This window comes from Solanum pennellii, chromosome 5, assembly GCF_001406875.1.
Source record: "Solanum pennellii chromosome 5, SPENNV200".
Lineage (NCBI taxonomy): Eukaryota > Viridiplantae > Streptophyta > Magnoliopsida > Solanales > Solanaceae > Solanum > Solanum pennellii.
The window spans coordinates 70,895,713-70,917,011 of NC_028641.1; the positions used below are offsets into that span (position 1 = coordinate 70,895,713).

Sequence of the window (21,299 nt, forward strand, 5' to 3'; positions counted from 1 at the left end):
CTTTTCATGCAAAATTGTGACATTTATGAAAAGTTGCTACTTTAATAAGAATTGCTACTTTTATGAAAAAATATTACTTTTAAGAAAAGTTGTGACTTTTATGAAAAGTTGTGACTTTAGTGAAAAATTGCGACTTTTAAGAAAAATTATGACATTTATGAAAAGTTGCGACTTTAATGAAGAGTTGTGATTTTTAAAAAATATTGTGACATTTATGTAGTGTTGCGACTTTTATAAAAAGTTGAAACTTTTACAAAAGGTTGTGACTTTCTCGAAGGGTTGTAACTTTTTCAAATAGCTGTAACATTTCTGATAAGGCACAACAAATATTTGTTCACACTACCTTTTGTTGTCATAAATAGAGATATTTTTTCTCATTTTAAAACAATGAAAATTCTGAACATCTTCTTCTTCTTCTTCACAATTAAATATTTGTGTAATTAGCTCCTGTTGAGTGGCTCACTGACAACATTGCTTATGTTACAAATTTGGTATGTATTTTATAGTCATTAATTTATACTTATATTATTAAGGATAAATGATAAAATGTAATAATTTTCATTTTTCTTTGCATTATTAGTGTTTGTTACTATGTAATCTTGTGTGTAAAATAATATACTATTTTAGTTTTAATGACAGATAGATTTTAAGTATTATTTTATAAATTCCGTGATATTAAATTTCTGTGTGAAGTGTGGATAATTTTATTAGTATTATTATAAATATTAAGTATTCAGATACATTAAGTGGTTAAAAAGTAAACATAAATATATTTAACAATTAAGAATTGCATGATTAAGAATCCCAAAAAAATAAGTTAATGATTAAAATTTAAATAATTATTTTAAATTATGTATTTAAGTGTAATAAATAAGATTTAAATTTTAATAGCTCAAAACAAGTTGATTACATTAATTTAAAACAAGTTGATTACATTAATTTTTACTTTATTAATGAAAATTTGAGTTTTTTAATTTCACTATCTTCAATTTCTTCAAATTCATCCAAAAAATTAAATTTGAAATTTTCTTAACACTACTTTAATTTTTCCTCAAATAAGTTAATAGTAGATAAATTATGGGCCCCACAATACAAATAGCAGTTAAAGAGACCCTCATACAAGTGACAATACTGGTACCTTTTACATAATAAAGTTTATTAGTGGACTCATCTTTAAGCCCTTTACAACTCTCAACTGGAAAAGGAAAGATTCTTATTACACCTTTAGTTTTCCTTCATTCTTAGTTTGATGTAAATTGTTTCTCTTCAGAAGTTGAAAGGAAGGATTTTTTTTTTAAAAACTACTTTGGCTTGATAAGTGAAAATGGAAAGAGGAAAAGAAAATGAAGGACAAACAAAAGGGGAAGATAACAAATCATTGGTATGCTTCATATAATATTTAATTATTTTTTTCGTTCACATAATTTATTGCTTAATGTAACTTAGACGGTGAATATAATCTTTGTAACTTATAAGAATCGATAGATTTAATCTTTATTTATTTAAGATGAACTGATCTATACACTAAATCATCTGCAATAGTTGAATTTATTAAATTCATTTTAGGACACGAATTAGATTAATCTTTTAAATGAAATGACATAAATCACAAAAATAGCAAGGTAAATGAATATAAGGGTGGTTGAAAACCCTAAGGTGTTAGGTTCAAAACACAGTGAGACAAAAAACACTAGATGATATGTCCTAGCCTTAGTGGCCAGAGTTTCTTGGTACCTGTTGGTTGTTTCTTGGTACCTGTTGGTTGTTGCTGGTGGGAGATGGCAAGTATTCCGTGGAATTAGTCGAGCTGCGTGAAATTTGGCCTGGACACCACGGTCATAAAAAAAATAAGATGAATATAAGGAAAAGAATATAATCAAACCTTGTATTAGATCCTGAGAATCGGGCCTTGTTGGCCTAAGTACAACATGTTCGGAATGACTTAAGAACTAGGAAAGTAAGAGCTTTTGTTTAGAGAGATAGCGCGTAAACAATGAGAGAGCTTAGTGCACCAGACTGTCATTTTTGTTTTAAGGATTGAGGTGTAACAGGACAAACATTTGGCTTCTCTATTAGGCTATTCTGGAGAAAGTCTTCTGCACTTGTGATAGTTGCCTGTTGTAATTTAAGACTGAAAATAAGAGTAATAATCAAAACATACATAAACTATCAAGTTGTCGCGAGTTTGATCACAACTTAACTATCAGTTGTTCCCTTTTTCTATTTGAACTATCACGTTTTCATGAGTTTCACACCTCAACTATCAGTTGTTCCCTTTTTGGATATGAACGATCACGTAACTATCAGGTGTTCCCTTTTTCTATCTGAATTATGACCATCTATGTATTAAAATAATTTGAAACAACATTGGTGTTTTGGCAGGTGTCATCCGTTGTACTTCACGAGGATATTGTCAATCTTATAGATTTCATAGAGAGGTTAAGTAATGGGTATGTTTTAACTTCGCTTGACATAGATCAAATTGAAGATTTGACATTGGAGCTGACGTTTGTATCCGCATTTTGTCATCTTTATTATTCTTTCTTTTCGGAAGGTTGTAGCGACGAAATGTCTTGCATATCAAATGAGATTCATGATCTTGTTCAGTCACTTTTGCATCGACATGGAGAAGACATGGTCGTTAATATGAATTATCATGACCTCTTTGAGAATATCAAAAGTTATATTAGCTATGCTGAACCAAGTCGTGTAACCACGACCGAGGAGGATCGTTTGGTTGAACTTTTGGATGCCATCCTCATGTATCTCCAATATCTACCCAAGTTGTATTCTGAGTTTATTTTTACATCAATGACTCAATATGAGCTTCTTCAGAATGTATTTGGCAATTTACGAGATTTCCATAGGTTGAAAGTAAATGGTTGCGTTGAGTATGAGACAATCGAATATGTCATACCCCATCTTTTGTATTGTCAACTTGACGGATTAGATGAATCAGATGTCTCTCGAGTTAACCCCAAGCTAGCTAATCTACTTGTGGAGGTTATTCCTGTTGAACTGGAGGTTATGCACATATGTTGTACAAATTTGAAAGGTTCAAAGTCGGAAGAAGTTGGACGTTTCATCAATCAGCTCGTAGAAGCCTCTCCGGACATTCTTAGAGAATCTCTGATTCATCTACAAGAGCACATGGTTAGTGCTGTTACTCCTAGTGCTTCTACGTGTAACATTCATGTCATGATAGAGTTCCTATTGATTATTGTTACTGACATGCCAACAGACGTTATTCGTCATGAAAAATTGTTTGTTCTCTTGGCACGTGTTAGAGAACTTACCAAGGAGGTATTCATTCTTGTTCGCAACTTAGAAGAGAATATGAACGCAACAAGCGGTACAGGTCTAAACTTGCTGGAAAATATTGAACTCCTCAAGGAAGATCTCAAGAATGTTTTCTTGAAAGCCTGTGCAGACTCATCTCAGCTCCGCTTCCCCATGAGTGATGGACCGCTCTTCATGACTCTTCTACTCACAAACTTAAATGACTTGGTCAATTCAAATGCTTGTTCAGTTGCTTTGATAAAAGAAGAAATTAAGCAGGTGAAAGAAGACCTGGAAACTATAAGATCGTTCTTCGGGTATGCTGAGCAAGAGTTGCATAGAGATCTTTGGACTCGTGTTCTAGATGTGGCATATGAGGCGAAACATGTCATTAACTCAATTCTTGCCCGATATCATGGTCTATTGCAGCTTATCTTCATACTTCCTGATACCGTAGAAAAGATCAAGCTTGTCAAAAAAGAGGTACAAGAGAAGATCCCCAAGAGCAGCAGTATTATTGCTGCAAACGCTCCCAACAAGCCGGTTGAAAGAAACTCATTGAGTACAGTTGGTAAAATAATTGTAGGTTTTGAGGAGGAGACAGAGTGGATAATTAGGAAGCTCACCAGCGGACCAGCTGAGATAGATGTCATTTCCATAGTCGGCATGCCAGGGCTTGGAAAAACTACTTTGGCATACAGAGTGTATAATGATAAGTCCATTGTTGATCATTTCGATGTTTGTGCTTGGTGCACAGTCGACCAGGAACATAATGAGAAAAAGTTGTTGCAGAAAATTTTCAATCAAGTTATTGGTTTGAAAGAAAGATTCAATGAGAAGGACATAGATGATGAAGTTGCTGATAAGCTGCGGAAACAACTATTTGGAAAACGGTACCTTATTGTCTTGGATGACATATGGGATACTGCAACATTCGATGAGCTAACAAGACCTTTTCCTGAATTACAGAAAGGAAGCAGAGTTATTTTAACAAGTCGGAAAAAGGAAGTTGCTTTGCATGGAAAATGCCACAGTGATCCTCTTTATCTTCGATTGCTAAGATCAGAAGAAAGTTGGGAGTTATTAGAGAAAAGTGTATTCGGAGAAGAACGTTGCCCTGATGAACTAAAGGATGTCGGAGAAAAGATAGCTCGTAAGTGTGATGGGCTTCCTTTAGTACTTGATCTAATCAGTGGAGTCATTTCAAGGAAGGAAAAGAAAGAAACTTTGTGGCTTGAAGTTCTCAATAATTTGAGTTCCTTTATTTTTAAGGATGAAGAGGAGGTTGTGAAGATTATACAATTAAGTTATGACCATTTGTCAGATCACGTAAAGCCGTGTTTGGTTTACCTTGCAAGTTATCCAAAGGATGAAGATATAAGGATCTCTGAGTTGAAAGCTCTGTGGATTTCTCAAGGACTCGTGCAGCAGATTGTGATGAAAAGTGCAGAAGAAGTAGTGGATGAGTTAATTTCCAGTAGCTTGGTAATACCTTTCGATAATTCTATTTGCAAAATTCATGATCTTGTGCATGACTTTTGTTATATAAAATCTAGAAAGGAAAAGTTGCTTCACTTCATAGGAGGTTCAAAAGCTCCGTCTTCCTCTTCTTCGGATCTTATGCCACGTGGAATGATCATTCGTTTTGATAAATATCTATTTCATTTCAATGAAATTTTTGTCGTGTTTGATCCAGAAATGAAGAATCCTTATGTTAAACACCTCCTCTCTCTGAAGATTGATGAGCATTGTCTTCCCTACAACAGTCACCTAAAACACTTGAGGCTTCTTCAAAGTTTGGATTTACACGACATAACATTGACTGATTCTTTGCTGAATGAAATTGGTATGCTCGTTCATTTGAAGTACTTATTCATTCAGACGAAGTCAAAAGCTCTCCCTCCGTCATTTTCAAACCTCTGCAATCTAGAAACTCTGTTGGTGGATAACTCAGAGGGATCATACATCCTATCGCCTTGTTTTTGGAGTCTTGCAAAGCTACGAGATGTGCGCATCAACGCTTGTTCTTTCTATGACCCATACATCAACGAACCAACTGTGTTAGCCGAGGACTCAAGGTTAGAAAATTTGAGAACATTACATGAGCTCTACCTTCAAGGTTCAGAAGACACGGAGAATATTTTCAAAAGGTTTCCTAATCTTAAAAACCTTAGAGTCTGTATCGAACAACTATCAGATTGTTCAGCAGAGAAGATTTGTTTTCCAAGATTGGATGTCCTTAACGAACTTGAAGAACTCCGTTTATATTCATTCAATGAATATACACACGGCTTCCCTTCGAGCTTGAAGAAAATGAGGTTGCAAGGGCTCGCTCTGACATTCGATTCAATGTCAAGAATCGCTAGACTACCCAACCTTCAAAAACTAAGTCTAGAAGACGCAATCATCGAGGAGGGGAAAGAATGGAACATGGAAGATGTCACCTTCCAGAATCTCAAATTTCTAAAATTGGGTAGGGTGGAATTTTCTGAATGGCAGGTTGATGCAGAGAAATCCTTCCCCGTGCTCGAGAAACTTGATATAAATTGCTGTGATAAGCTTATGGAGATCCCAGACAGTTTTGGAGATATTGCGTCATTAAAGTTGATCAATGTATGGTACAGCCCTCAGCTTAAAGAGTCGATCTTCAATATTAAGGAATATGTTGAAGAAATGACCGGAGAAGACAAGCTTGAGGTACACTTCCATGGTAGATGATCTAAAGAATGTGAGTATGAATACGAATTCACTAACTTTCATCTTTTTTACACTAAATTTCCTTATAGAAATGTTATGTTTTTCCAATATTGCTTATAACTTATACAATCATCTTTGCAGAGAGATCGAGCTAGCGCATATTAAGGTTGGCCAGATCATATCAACCTGTAAAGGCTTTAAATGATGAACCGATCCTAAAGACATGTATGCCTTCTTCCAACGCGGTTTTTCTATATCCATTTCGTTTATTGATAAAATTGTGGTTAATAACTGTTTATTAAGTCTAAACAATGCTAGCTATCAGTACTTGTGTTCCTTTATTATAACAGATGAGATATTCTATATATGTGTGCTTTACATTACCATGAGATCTTATGAATTATTAGATCTGAAGTTGTAATCTTCAGTTACCATAAAACATGAAACAAGCAAGTTCCAATACCTAACTTGAAATTGGCATGCATAACATGATAGACACCTTTCATAATATGTGTTATCTCAGCGTTGGACGGTGTCCACGAGCCACAGTGTATGATGAATTTGAGGTGTGTAGATGTGCATTCTCAAAGTTGGAATGATTAGATGTTTGTAGAAGTAAGTAGAAGGGGTATTTTGAGAATGACTTTTTGATTAGTCGTGACTATTTTGATAAGGCACAAAACACCTATTCATACTTGCACTATAAATAAAGGAGTTTTCTCTCATTTCTAAGCTACGAGTTTTCTACTCTTCCCCTTCTTAACAAACTCAAGTAAGATTTGCAGCCGTTGGGTTGCTCAAAGTTCACATATACTTTATATTTAATATACATATGATGTAAATGACAAGTATCAGAAAACTAGTATATATACTTGGGTTGGGTTATGTACAATTTGTGTACATTTTTTTTGGTAACAAATCCAGTCAAAAAGCTACAATTTACATGCAACTCATGTACAACTTCTATGCAACTATGTTAACTGAAAACAAATGAGTTTTGACTTATTTAACATTTTTGAATTCTAGCTAAACAAGAAATAAATGGGATTGTTCTTATAAAAATAAAAAAAAAATGGGGAAAAAATTTGAAATGAATAACTGTCAAATAGTGAAAACAGGTTTTGTAGTTTTTCCCAATTTTCTCACAATCATAGCCAAACAAATGACAAATCTCTCTCCACTTTTAATTGTCATAATTTTCATTTTTAGAATTAAACGCTTTTACTAACATTTTACATGTATTTTTCATCGTTCTGATATGCAAAAAATTGCAATTTATAGTACTTTTCATATATTTTTGAATATCTTATTTTTGTTTGTTTAAAATACCAAATTAATGTAATCTAATTTTACTTTAAAAATCAGTCAAATTGACTTTCGAAAAATGTAATATGACAAATAAAAATGAGAAAAGAAAATACAGCAAAGCTTTTGCATCATATTTATCTATACTTCGCCAAAAGGTTTATATTTATTCCCAGTTAGAAGTTTGACTCACTAATACCCCTAAGATTAACCTTTTAACACAAATTTACCCTGTAATTTATGAAATAATTTACTTACACCCCCTTTTTACTAACAGAGACATTAAATATATTTATAAGAAAATCCATACTTGCCCCAAAGGTTTCTAAAATGTTTACTTTTGCCTTTATTCACCAAAGGGGCCTATACTATTCAAGTAGCTCCCAAGGAACGAAGCTAGTCCATTGAATCAACCCCCACGAGTGGTTTCCTATCCGTATCAACTGGATAAAGGTTCTGGCTGAGCCACCGACGTGCCCATTTTCATAATTTTTTCCCATGATTCCAAGAGGACATCAATTCGAGAATAATCTTCTTCAAACACATCCCCGCTTGCTTGCAAGGGCCCGACAGAGAAAGTAATCCCTCAACGTTCTCAAATTCCAACCGACATTTCTGCCAATCGGTGGAAGACTCGCACATATTGGAAGGGTACGACTTCAAGGCATATACCCGATCGAATTGCTAATTAGGAAGTGAACTACATATGTATTAAAATCAGTATAACCAAATACAATGATGATTACAAACTTACAATCCAACCTAAGGAAACAATGTATTATTCATGCAGGATAAAAGATGAAATAAACAAACGGCATGGGCTTCATTTAGAAGCTCAAAGTCCATTAAACCTCCTCTTATTTTAGCAAAGTAGAGGGGTACGTGAGCGCAAAAGACATTATTAGCCCTGTAAAATGTGCATATTTGCATAGCTTTCACCTACTTATGAACACCTAAATTCCATTTCCCAAAACAGTAGAGTCTTTGCATCGATAAACGCCATGCTTAAATCTGATCTAAACCCTACAAGTTTACAAACACTAGATAGTTTCGACTTCACAAAACTAGACAACATCACAAAGTCATAGTCTAGAGTGGCTTTGCACCTCCATTTTCTTGAACAGAGTTTACTCGACTATGGGAACCACTCTTCTTCCTAGAATGGCTCGATTGCCCCGTGAGAGTCTTCCCCATAAACTTACCGGCTTTGCTTAGGCCACTTCCAACAGCTCCAAGGCCACTACCTACCATCCCTGCACCCGCACCTAGCCCTGTTCCGACAAGACCTACTCCTGCACCAAGCCCCGTGCCTACGAGTGATGCTGCTCCGTCAAGGGCATCCATAGTGCTCCCGATGACACCTTCTGCCTTCAGCCTCTTTCTTTCTTCTAGGATCTGCTTCTCTCTCTCCAGAGCAGCTAACTGCTCTTCTTTGTTGAACTCATGATACAATACCTGCCAATTTCCGGACAGCAATCAATACGTAAGAGCATAATACTACGGTGGAACTTCAATAACGCAATATGTAGACTTTGTCATGTACCTTCACTGTGATAGTTCCTCTATCTTTCTTATCTTTGACTCTAAGCATGTCAAGTTTTGGCAGTAACCTTAATTCAATTTCCTTCGCAGTCTCCGCTACCAGCTCATTCAGAGGCAACTTTGTAACCCCCATCCGCTGATCTTGACCAACGTCTTTATCAAATACCTGTTCAAAATGATCATGGATACGGTTATGGAAACCCGTACAGATAGAGGCTGAAATGCACAGAAATTAGACCTCTAGGATAAGAGATTGAGTCTCCTTGTCTTCTGCAATCAACTCAAACGTCTGGTCCCAAACCGGATTTAGGTTGTTATTGATGGTTTTCGTCTTAAGCTTAAATAGTGGACGAATATATACAACTGCATACGGATCAGATTTTCCAATCATTTCATGATTCTTTAAGCTATTAGCCCTGACTACGGTCACTATAAGCTTTCCCTGAGGCTTAAGCTCCAAATCACTGCATGAACACACAAATAACGTCACATGAAAATGAAAAATATAATAAAGACATGTTACAAGACAGAGTAATCGTTCCCATCGAAAAGACAACACTGACGGAACAGAGACAAATAATAGTATTGTATCAAATTGAAGTGACACATGACCAAAGGAAGGACGAATGACACCAAAGATTTCTATAATATTTATAAGTGTTTAAACTCGGTTTGAACACTTAACCGAGTGTTGAATGCTGACAATTCTAATAACAATATAATTTCGAATGTAATTACAGATTGTACCAAGAGAGGGTACGAAATGCAGCTGTCACATACTTTTAAAACTGAATATACCTAGTATCCACACCTACGCCAATTGGAACGACAATTCTATGGGGCCATTCTAGCATATCAGTAACAATCGAGTTTACTGTGTCCTTTCAATGAGAAACAGATCAGAGTCAGTCTACGGAGAAAATATTCGAGCAAAAAATGACCAGCAAGAGAATAAGTTTTTAACACTTACATCAATCATATCCGAAATTCCAGGAAGAGCTGTTAAACTACCACCAACAGTCTTCAAAGTATAATCAATTCTTGGCTTTGGCTAAAAAAACAAACAAGGAGTCATTTACATAGACATACATCAGAAAGTAATCACGAGAATATGAGAACTTAATTGGTAGCGCATTTTATGTTATGAAAGCAACAGAGCTCGATAATTCTCTTTATTGAGCCCAAAACGCCCTTATTTCACACAAAATGTAAAGGAGAGCATATTTGGACCTACACGCATAGTATAAGGGCGTAATTTGTCCAATTAATTAGTTCCTAACTACAATTATGAACTCACTTGTAAAGATGCATTTGTGAAGTTACTTAATTGAATTGTAACGAATTTTCCCACCAATTTAAGGCAGAGCACATTATGAGCAATTTTTAAGCAACTTAACATGTCATTTTATACAATTTAAATAACAATATCTAGGTAAAGATACAACCACCATGATGTCGTCAAATAAGAAAATTCATTATATTGCTTCAAACCACAAAGTATTTTTACATTCGATCAAATCACAAATACAGTGATATTGCATCAAACTACATAATGAAATCCACCAACTGCTTCAAACAAGAAATCATCTTTAGATTCCATCAATTCTGAATTACATGTGAATTCTCTTTTTTAATTAAGGATATATAATGATTACAGACGGAAACAATTTGTCTTGTCGACTTTTTAATAAACTTTTTGTTAGTGAGGGAGAATGTCATTTAAATTTAAGTTCTCGTGCTTTAATCTTATTTTTCAGAAAAGGTAGGGACAACCATAACATTGCTCATCGACCTGTCCTTCCGTGAATCTCTCTTATTTTTGTGGGTTGATGGAATCTATGACATTCAGTGGTTTAAGAGAATGTAAAGATATTTTGCGATTTGAATCAATGTAGTGAGTTTTCTGCTTTATGACATTATGGTTGTAGTAGTATTTTTACCTAGAATTTCTAATTTAAATTGTAAAAAATAGTAAGTTGCTGGAAAATGGCTTAAATATGCTATATGTCATGCCTTAAATTGGTGAAAAGAAAATCATTACAATTCAATCAAGTTGCTTTTTAAAATGCAACTTCACAAGTTGTTGCATAATTTCAGTCACGAGTGTTCTCGCTAAAGTTTTGTGTCAAATAGGGGCATTTTCTTACCCAATAAAGTAACAACAAGGGCACATAATTAGACCAGACTATTAACGGAGGACAAATATAGTGAATATCCACATAATTTAAGGGCATTCTTTTTTTTACCTTTTTCGGTTCATTTAAAGCGATCAGTTCTACCACTACACAAAAATTAGTTCCCTTAGAATTGCATAAGAAAAAGACGGAAACATTTTACAACATAATAAAATATTCAAGAAGTATATTATGATTATGGCCTATGAGAAATGTTTGACGAAGTGTTCACACAACATTTACTTTTACTATAGCCTGTCGACAAATGTTTCTACATGCTTAGCCAAGGAGGTACTCAAGTCTCTCAACCAAGATGCTTGTTTTATCAACACACAGTCTAACGGAACACCAAAAGCTGATACAACCAATATCAAGACGAACCACACCCTCTCCCGGTATCTCTCTCTTTCGTTTGGGGGAGAAAGGAGGTAGAGGGAAAGGGTGTAAAGTATTAAAAGGACCACAATTTAAAGGGACCTAAGACTAGAAGAAGCACATTCAGCAATAGAATTAGTCTATACCTCAGAGAGTAAAGCAACAACAACGGCAGAGATGCAAGGAATTTCTTCAGCTAGTTGGAAGATAACACGAACAATTGTGTAGACCTGAAGATCTTTTAACTGCAACCAATTTGCGATGGACGATAGTTAGAATAAATCTCTTTCTCCATATAACTCACTAGTCAGAGGAACATGGAGAGGTAAAATATTTGTATTTTTTCTTTTCTTTGGATCTGACGACAGGTGAAAGAGATTAGACACCTACCTGAATGGGTATAGAAGCAACCATTGCAGCTTGCACACCTAAAACGATATTGGGATCACCACCCCATCGAAGATCAATATCCATAGTAATTTGATCTTTTTTAAATTTTTGAACACGAATACCTGCATTTATCCCCCAAAAAAGAAGGCTAAAAAGGAATCTAACACATGCAACTGAAACCAAATCATTAAATGTCTTATCGGTGATGCAACACTACAATGACGAGAGATAAGCTCTCTGTGGATTACTTTGTTTCCACTGACATGAAGTATGTCATATCAAAATTATTTTCTATCTCTTGGTCAACTGTGTGTTACAAAGATAGGTATCATAGATATAGAAACTGGCTCACTCTTTCTTCGTCTCCCACTCTCAATTTTAGCCGAATCACAACCCCATGATCACTAATATTTGCCAAAACATTAACCCCAAATCAATAGTTTTAGCAAATCTGTGATTTGCTTCTTGAGTTTCCATGTTCATTCAGGTGACATGTCAAACCATTAACAAAAGAACTGAGAGGTGAGGGTTTTCTAAGACCATATAAAGTGACCAAATAATCCTCATCTTACCGATGTGGGACTCAACATTATCTATAAAAGTGAAGTCATTGAAAAACAATCATCTTGTATATCTTAGTGGTTTCCGGCATAAGATGATGGCTAACTACACTTTTTTTGGAATCAGATCATCAGTATAAATAAACTGAAGAAGATTCAGATGAATCTTAAAGCTCGAAAACTAGACAGTAGCAGCAGCGAACTCAAAAAGGCAAACTGACTTTCTTTTCCAAAATGTAAACAGAGAAACTCTATTGGGAATAATGCAACCAGGTCTACTGAGAATTGGACCAGAGTGAGTTATGCAGAAAACTAGCTAATTTAATTTACTTATGTATGGCGAATTGATCACAGAAACTAGGCTGCAAAAACTTATGAAACTTGGCACTTTTGTCTCCGATCAAGTCACCAAACTGTTCTACAAATATGAAACAACTCATATGTAGTACTAAAGTACAAGATGATTAGCAATGATAACATAGTTTTTTTAAAAGAACTAAGAATGTGCTAATAGGTAATCCAGTACAAAGTATAATGATAAAGCAAAAATCAGAATAATGAAACAATTCATTTTTTGGATGATCGGTTATAATGATTATTATGTTGCTACCTTCAATTTTAGGTGACACAGTTCCCAAGGACAATTTACTGAACTTCAATGAAGTAATCCCAGGAGGTCGATAGTCTTCTAAAAGAGGTTCAACAGATTCTTTTATTATAGCCTCGGCTGCCTGCATAGCCAACATTTAAGAGATAAGATTAATGACTTCCCCACATGGCATTTGGAAAGGAGAAACTTCGTTCAACCACATTAGTGGAACTACTAATGTTACTGCTCTAACTGAAAAATTGGCGTCGATACAAGTGTTTGCACATGAAGAATGTGAACTTCATTGTATAAATTATTCATGCTGAGTAACCGCCATATTTGATGCAATATAGGAAAGAAACTATGCAACTTAATTGCGTCGAGCAATACATTGAACGAAATCTGTAACCAAAACCACCTCCTTCTCTCATATCTATAAACAGAATCATCCATCTCCACTGTACACTTGACCAAATCTCCAGGCTTATTTTTAACCATGAGCCACTCGCAAGCATTGAAGCCTTATTGAGGATTAACACGCTTACTTAGAAGGTCATAGTACAAAATCCAGATGATGATAAAGTTACCAAAAATGACATGATTACACAAGGCAAGAGCCAAAAGCTTACCTCAGCAACAAATGGCCAAAGTTTGCTCAATTGTTTGTTCAACCATTTGACCTGCAGCACGAGACAGCATGAGACAAATATTCTTTTAAGAAAGTAATGTCTTATAGATGCCATGAGGAAAATACCCTGTTGACAAAGCAATACCAGAAAGTAGAGAGCCTACACAAAGATATGGTTCTCCACATAAGACACCTAATCATCTATGCCAGAGTCTAGCAAGAACAAACGACAAGCCTAGGCTGTACAGATTCATGTTCCTCCCCTTCCTAAAGCTCTCATGTTCCTTTCTCTTCAGAGTAGTGTTAGCGACAGACATGTAACATTAGCAATGTACACTATGCTAGTTTATTTCCCTGGATTTCATAAGGAAACATGTAAAACACCAGATAATTCGTAGCTTCAAAGACTCACATATATATCAGATACTTTTCTGTCCTCTCACTAAGTTCAGGCACTACAGTTGGGTTGCTTCCAATCGCAATATGCGACTACCCGTTTAAGTTTAACAACCCTCACCAACCCCGCGGCTAAACAAAAAACAAACGGAATATAGCTCCCTAACTAGTAAAACATCTCTCCTCGCATTGATCACCACTTAGCAATGTGTTTTTTGTTCTAACTCATCAAGTAACAGTCATAAATCCGATCCAAATATACATTAAGCCAGACGATTAATTCTGAGAGTTCTTCCCATGATACTGAAACTATTTATTCATGCTAACATAAACTTCCCATCATAAAAATATTCCGCTCCAAAGTAAGTACATTTTCTATAGAATGGTTTCAGTTAAAGTCCAGTTTATTGGATAAAGTATTCTGTTGAAAGACGGAACAAATGCGAGTTTTAAAGACTATATGACGGAAAAAACAAACAATTGAATCCCACAACCTGTTCATAAACTGGGAATGATATCCATTCAGGAAATTTATCGTCACACATTTTCTTTAGATCGTCCCTACTGAGGGAGCTCATTAGATTAACCTCCACTGCCTGTCAAAGGAGTAAATACAATGAAAAGATGAGACAAAAATCAGTCTTTCAGAAAGGAAAAGCAGCTGCATCACTTCTGAAATATAAATGATGCATCGTAATAACAAGCATGATAAAAAGAACCATGTAAAATCAATATACTGGTATGAAAACAACCAGTGAATAGTTCTTACTCTCGTAGCAAATGAGTAGAAACTTACATAAGGCAGAGAACAAAGCAGCAAAACTATCACACAGGCAGCAGAAGGAAAACAGTTTTATATCCACAATCCTTCCTAGCTGCTTCATCTTCAGAAATAGTAGATTTATTTTACCATTCAGAATAAATACTCCCTCCTTTTTTCAATTTATTTGTCCCTTTTTTGACTTGACACGAAGTTTAAGAGAATAATGAAGATTTTTGAATCTTGTGGATTTTAACTAAAGATATGCAAAAATGTACCAAAATATCTTTCAATCGTGCGGTCTTTAACCATATCATGTGAAAATTTAGAACTAAAGAGTTGCAAAATAAGAAGGCATTCTCTTGAAATGGACTAAACAGGAAAGTAAGACAAACAATTGAAACTGAGGGAGTAAACAAAAGTAAAGCTTCATGTGCAACACTCGGACAGCTATCTATTTCACATTGAGAAAATTTATAAAGGATTTCTCCTCCAACAACAAAGTTGGATTTTGAAAGAGTCGGCTATATGAAACCTTTCATAACAATTCCATTCAATGCAACCTAAATTAGCCACTGCAATTCTATAATTAAACAAATTATAAACAAGAGTCAACAATGTCTTCTGAAAAAAAAAAATAGACAAACGGGTATAGGGGAAGGGGATTACAAGCCAGGGTAGAGCCACCTTAGGTGGCGAAGCGTGGTCTGCTTCACACCCATTGTCGAAAAATTATCGGGTACATATGTTAAATGCTAGCCATTATGAGTGTATATTTAATTTTGAACACCCTTAACACAACTGACCAGAAAATTTGCACACCCTTTGCTAATTTATGGCTCCACCACTCATTACAAGGTGGAGATCAAATCTCACCAACAAGGGAATAGTTCTGACCCACTTTATTCTCCAAGAAAATGATCTTCACTTCGCGGGATCTCGATCTTTCCTTTCTTCGTTGAATCTTTTTGATCACCTTCAAAAACAAACTGGAATTCCGTCTTGACATGATAAATAGTGATGCCCACCAGCAGAGCGTAGTCCGTAGAAAGAAAGCAGACTACTAAATCAACTATTTCAACATATTGTTTGCACTAGTCTCATAGCCATCTCTATTAACATAACCTTTCGGCGTCTTCCTTTATGCTTCCGTTAAATCAGTACCCACTCGGTCGTCCCTTTATTCAATATCCGTCATGCTAAGAATACCAACTAAACCAACTGAACTATTAACATTCCCGAATCAACAATGCGTGATTAACTACTCCACCCCTAATGATGTTCATCCCAAAAACATTAAAATAGTAAACACACCAAAATCACCAAAGAAAAATGATAATGATCATTCAAACATATCATAATTCATGAAAATCATACCTTTGAACTTCGTCTAGTGCTTCGATAACTCGTCATGTATTTCCAAGCAGCCATTAAACCAACCCCAAAGATCATTCCCATAAGAATCCCAGTAATCAACCCCATTTTATTTCTTGTATCACTACAACCAAAGATACACAAAAAACCAATGTTCTCACAATCAACCAAACCAGCCAAAAACAAACAAAAAAACAAACTTCAAACACAAGAATTCAGATGAAAACATAACCCCACATGGAAACTTGCAGTAAAATTCAAGAACCAATAAAAAAAATTCCAACTTTTTCCTTCAAACACAAGAATTCAGAAGAAAACAAAAAACCAACATGAAAACTTACAAAGATTCCAACTTTTTTCTTTAAACCCTTTGTGAAGTTGTAAACTTTTTCACCTTTTCTCTGTTTTTGCCTTATTTTCAAGAAGAGGGTGTCAGCTAAAATGATGATTCTCAGAACAAAAGATTTGAGTTTTTATTACAGAAATGTTACAAAGAGGAATTTTATTTCTATTTCATTCTGCATTGAAGTCTCAGATATTCTCTGTCGGTTTCTATGTATGCAATTTATTTTTTTTAAAATTTTTTTGAAGTTTACCTTTTTTTTTGAGTTTTGTATGACTCTTTCTACACACGTCTTGTAGATATTTTCCCCTCAATTTAGGAGTTATCGAATTTTGAGTCATATACTCCCTCTCTATGACACTTTCAAATATGTTCAATATATATATACTACTAGTAAAGATAGTTTGGGCGTTAGCTGGAGTCAAATAGAGATAAAGTTATTATTATATATTATGTACGGTTAATAAATTAATAAGATTGTTATAATATGTTTTGCTCATAAGTGAGCTAATATAAAAACTTACTATTTGTTTTTTTAATTTCAATTTCAAATAGCAAATAAATGTAGCGATGAGATTAAGGATAGAAATGAGACATATCTTTTAATACTTAAATAAAAAATATATAGAATAGAAGGAACATTAAGGCTATCAATAGGATGGTTCGGTCGGTTATTCTTTTTTCAAAAAAATTATATCGTTTCAATTTTTTTTGGCTATTTTATAATGTATAACTAAATTTTTTTTTTAAAAAAAATCATCCCAACCCTAATTTATGTTACACAAGCAGTAGAAAAATTAGCCATTTTTTTTTGTCTTGTAGATATTTTATGTTATTAATTATTGTAATTTATAGTACTTTATATTTGATTTTTTTAATGACATATGTTACTTCTATGTTTGAGAATTAAACCAATTTTTTTTTTATGTCTTTTAAATATTTTAAGTTGATAATTATTGTGATTTTGAATAAACTTTAGGTCATTTTCAAATAATATATATTACTTTTTGCATAATTTTGAGAATTAACTAAATTTTTATTAGCAAATAAAGATTGACATTCACAAGAATGATATTTGAAAAATACACGTTTGGAGGTACTTATTGAAGTGTGCTCCAAATAATTGTACTAATTACTACTCCCTCCGTCTACTTTTAGCTGTCATGTTACACTTTTCAAAAGTCAATTCAACTATTTTTTTAAATTAAATTAGATAACATTAATTCAATATTTTAAACAAAAAATTTAGATATTCAAAATCTACACGAAAAGTACAATAAATTTTAGTTTTTTGCATATCAATATGATAAAAGAAAATATCGTAAAATATTAACCGAAGTTCTTATAATTTTAATCTAAAAAAGGAATGAATTGAAGTGCCTAAAAAGTTGAGAAAATTGTATATAATGACAAATTAATAAATCAAAATAAATGCTATAATCACACTTTAATTTAATTGTACCCTGTAGCAAACTGTTTGCCAGTCACCTCTCTCCCTCAAACTCTCACTCTCCACTCTCCATCTCTCGCTCTCCCCCTCTTACTTTTATACAAACACAGTGTATATGCGTTTCTGTTTGTATAAAGCGAGAAAAAAATTGTATATATACATATATTTTCGTTCCCCTCTCCCATATCTCGCTCGCCACTCTCCCAGATCTCGCTCGCCACCCTCCGAGATCTCGCTCGCCATCCTCGCCTCTATCGCTTATACAAACAAAAAAGAAATGTATAAATTGCGTTTCTCTTTGTATAAAGTGCGAGAAAATTGTATATACACTTGCAAATACATATATCTTCGTCATATACACTTATAATTATACAATACAAGTATTTCCCTACCAATTTTCTTGTCTTTCTCTCTTTTTCGTTTTATACATACACAATTATACAATTAATTTGTATACAATTGCTTTCTTTTGTAAATGTATAGCGAATTATACAGTTGATTTTTTTTGTATATGTATAGAGAATTATACATATTTATGTTTGCTATAGAGCGCAATTATGCAAACTTTGCTATAACATACAAATATAAATTTTGTGTTTATGATATGTGAAAGTTGCTAAAAATATAAATAAGTATTAAATAGATTATCAATATTCAATAAATGAAATAAATTATTTTATAAGATTGGCATTCAAAATGATAATGAAAAAAAGGATTTTGACCAGGTTTGAAACTGGGACCTTGTAGAAGGAACGTCAAATTAGTTTAGATAAACTCCATTAATTCTATCTTGCTTTGTTCCTGACTCCCTTTGTGTCAATTAAATAGCTTGTCTGGTCCAGCTTTCAAAAGATTAATAAATTTTTAAATTTTTTTGAAAGATTTGGTTAAGGTTTTAGAGAAATAAGTATTTTTACGAACTGACACAATTTGCTGATCAGATATTTTTTTTAAAAAAACACTTTTGAGATAAATAGACATTTTGTTTTTGGGCCAAATATTAATAATTATTATTTGCAACAGATTTTAAAGTGATAAAAAAATAATTATAACTAAATACGATGAAATAAGAATATTTTACTGATTAATAGTGAGACTATAATTTTGTTTCTCTTATGATTTTTTTCTCTAAATTTTCTTGATTTTAATTGATAACGTATTTCTCAAATGTAGAATGAGTTGAATCTTCTTAATATTTATATGATTTTCATGTAAGGAGGATTATGTCGATCTTCTTGAACTATTTGATAGCGAAGAAGAGTTAGGTAATATCTTGATCTCTTTATGAATATCCCAAGAGCTTACATGATATATGTCATGCCCCGAGCCTACAACCTGGACATGGCTGACACTCGAAAATTATTGGTGGCCCCATACGAACCCTTGATCTGACTTAACTCTTAGTGGAAGACTTACTCAGAAATAAAAGGATCTTTTAAAAAAGGGATAATGCACAAGTACCCCCTCAACCTATGCCCGAAATTTCAGAGACACACTTATACTATATTAAGGTCCTACTACCCCCTGAACTTATTTTATTAATAAATTTCTACCCCTTTTTGGCCTACGTGACATTATCTTGTGGACCCAACGCTGCTTGACTTTTTTTTCAAGCTAGTGCCATGTAGACCGAAAAGGGTTAGAGAATTACTTATAAAATTAGTTCAGTGGGGTAATAGGACCTTCGTATACTATAAATGTCTCTGGAATTTCGGATATGAATTGAGGGGGTACTTGTGCATTTTTCCTTTAAAAAATAACTTTACTCAACTGTCTAAAAAGTAAATCCAAAACAATTAAAAGTAAAACATATAAGCAAATTTTTGAAAAAAATAATTTGGTAGAATTCAATACTTGATATGATCCCTTAATAATAATAAAAAATAATATTAATTATTAAATGTAGCCTGCATTTTATTTTAATTAACTCTAAGAAATGACTATCAAATTCTTTCATTTTTTAATCTTTCTTCTTTTCTCTGAACTCTGTCTTGCAGGTAATGTCACGCCCTGAACCTACACCCTAAACATAACCGACAATCGAGAACTATTGCTGGCCCCAAGCAAACCCTTGACCTAGCTTTCTTACTCAGCGGAAGACTCTATGCATACATATAGATCAATTGAACTATACTCAACTTGAAAGATAAAAATAACTTAGAATATTTAAAAGTCAACATTCAAATTGGCCAAAATGACAACTCAAGTCTTAACACATGAAATGATAATGTAAAGGCAACTGAACTACCAACTGTCTGTTGAAGCCTCTAAAACAAAGAAGGATGTTGGGGCAAGACCCTTGATCAACCTAACAATGAAACAAAGTAAAAGGAGTCCTCTGGAATGCAAAAAGGTTCACAACTGACTCTGGATTGCTTAACTATATCAATGGTGCGTTGGATGCCGATCCTCGTTGCCTGCGTCTGCATTATGACACGATGCTGGCCAACTGGCATCGGTACATTGAACGTACGAGTATGCGAGCTGGAATGCTAAACAATACTAACATAGGCTTGAAAAGAAAATCTTAAGAATTTTGGATCAACTCAACTCTACAAGACTGAATTTATTTCAATATAAAACAATTTTAAACAAGTTCTATATAAAGAAAAACTATTTAAACATGATGTCAACTCTGTATGTATGTGACACATCCTGATCCCACACCTTTGACATGGCTAGCCCAACGAACACTGCTGGCCTTGAGCGGACCCTTGGTCTGGCTTACTTAACTCAGCAGAAGACTTAACTTAACTCATTTATAAAAGTAAGGAACATTCTCAAAGAAATACTTAAAATGAATAGTCTGGCCAAAATGACATTGTCGTCTCATTGTTTACAAATCAAATGAAAATACTCAGAACTAACTCTATCTGTCTATGAATCCTCAAAAAAAATACTAAGATGAATGTTGGGAACAACCCCACAACATTCTATAATGAAAAGACTAAAAGCGATAAAGGAGTCCTCCGAATACAAGGAGTCTCATCACTAATTCTGGATGCCCAAACTGGATCAACGAGGCGCTGGATGCTGATCCTGTTTACCTACGTCTGCATCATAAGACGATACAGACCAACTAACATCAGTGCACTAAATGTACGAGTATGAGAGTTGGGAAGCTAAACAACAACTTAAAGCTTGACAGCATTAAGAAGAACTTACCTTGGTTCTGCTCAACTCATGAAATACTAAACTCAATATAAAACAGTAAAGACACATGCAATATATATATACTAAACTCAATATATATATATATATATATATATATATAGCTTGTAAAATAGTGTAAACAACTTGGTTCGTTAAAGAAATGCAATAACAAACTCAGCTTTACTTATATATGAAATTAATATAATTTCTGTGGGAGATTCTCTAATCGACAACCATCACTATGAGCCTATGTGATGATACAACGTCTTACCTCACGGTTCAAG

General features: G+C 34.0%; 2 protein-coding genes across 3 annotated transcripts; one reads left to right on the forward strand and one right to left on the reverse strand.

Annotated features, from left to right (window-relative positions):
- The first annotated feature begins 1,165 nt into the window (after positions 1-1,165).
- Positions 1,166-6,356, forward strand: LOC107018862 (putative late blight resistance protein homolog R1A-3). Its single transcript, XM_015219445.2, has 3 exons — positions 1,166-1,381; positions 2,383-6,007; positions 6,118-6,356. Exons 1-2 carry the CDS (start codon positions 1,325-1,327, stop codon positions 5,995-5,997), a joined length of 3,672 nt encoding a protein of 1,223 aa, XP_015074931.1. The 5' UTR covers positions 1,166-1,324; the 3' UTR covers positions 5,998-6,007; positions 6,118-6,356.
- A 1,651-nt stretch (positions 6,357-8,007) lies between these two features.
- On the reverse strand, positions 8,008-16,696 carry LOC107019114 (synaptotagmin-4-like). Of its 2 annotated transcripts, XM_015219689.2 has the most exons (12): positions 16,411-16,696; positions 16,073-16,193; positions 14,430-14,531; positions 13,541-13,591; positions 12,933-13,053; positions 11,763-11,884; positions 11,519-11,617; positions 9,794-9,874; positions 9,622-9,704; positions 9,062-9,287; positions 8,825-8,989; positions 8,371-8,736 (listed from the first exon to the last, which is right to left on the reverse strand). In XM_015219689.2, the coding sequence occupies exons 2-12, from the start codon at positions 16,175-16,177 to the stop codon at positions 8,371-8,373; spliced, it is 1,521 nt and encodes a 506-aa protein (XP_015075175.1). In that variant the 5' UTR covers positions 16,178-16,193; positions 16,411-16,696. The 2 variants fall into 2 exon arrangements, with proteins under 2 accessions (XP_027772810.1, XP_015075175.1); XM_027917009.1 differs by lacking the exon at positions 16,411-16,696 and having other exon boundaries at positions 8,008-8,736; positions 16,073-16,213.
- Positions 16,697-21,299: the final 4,603 nt, after the last annotated feature.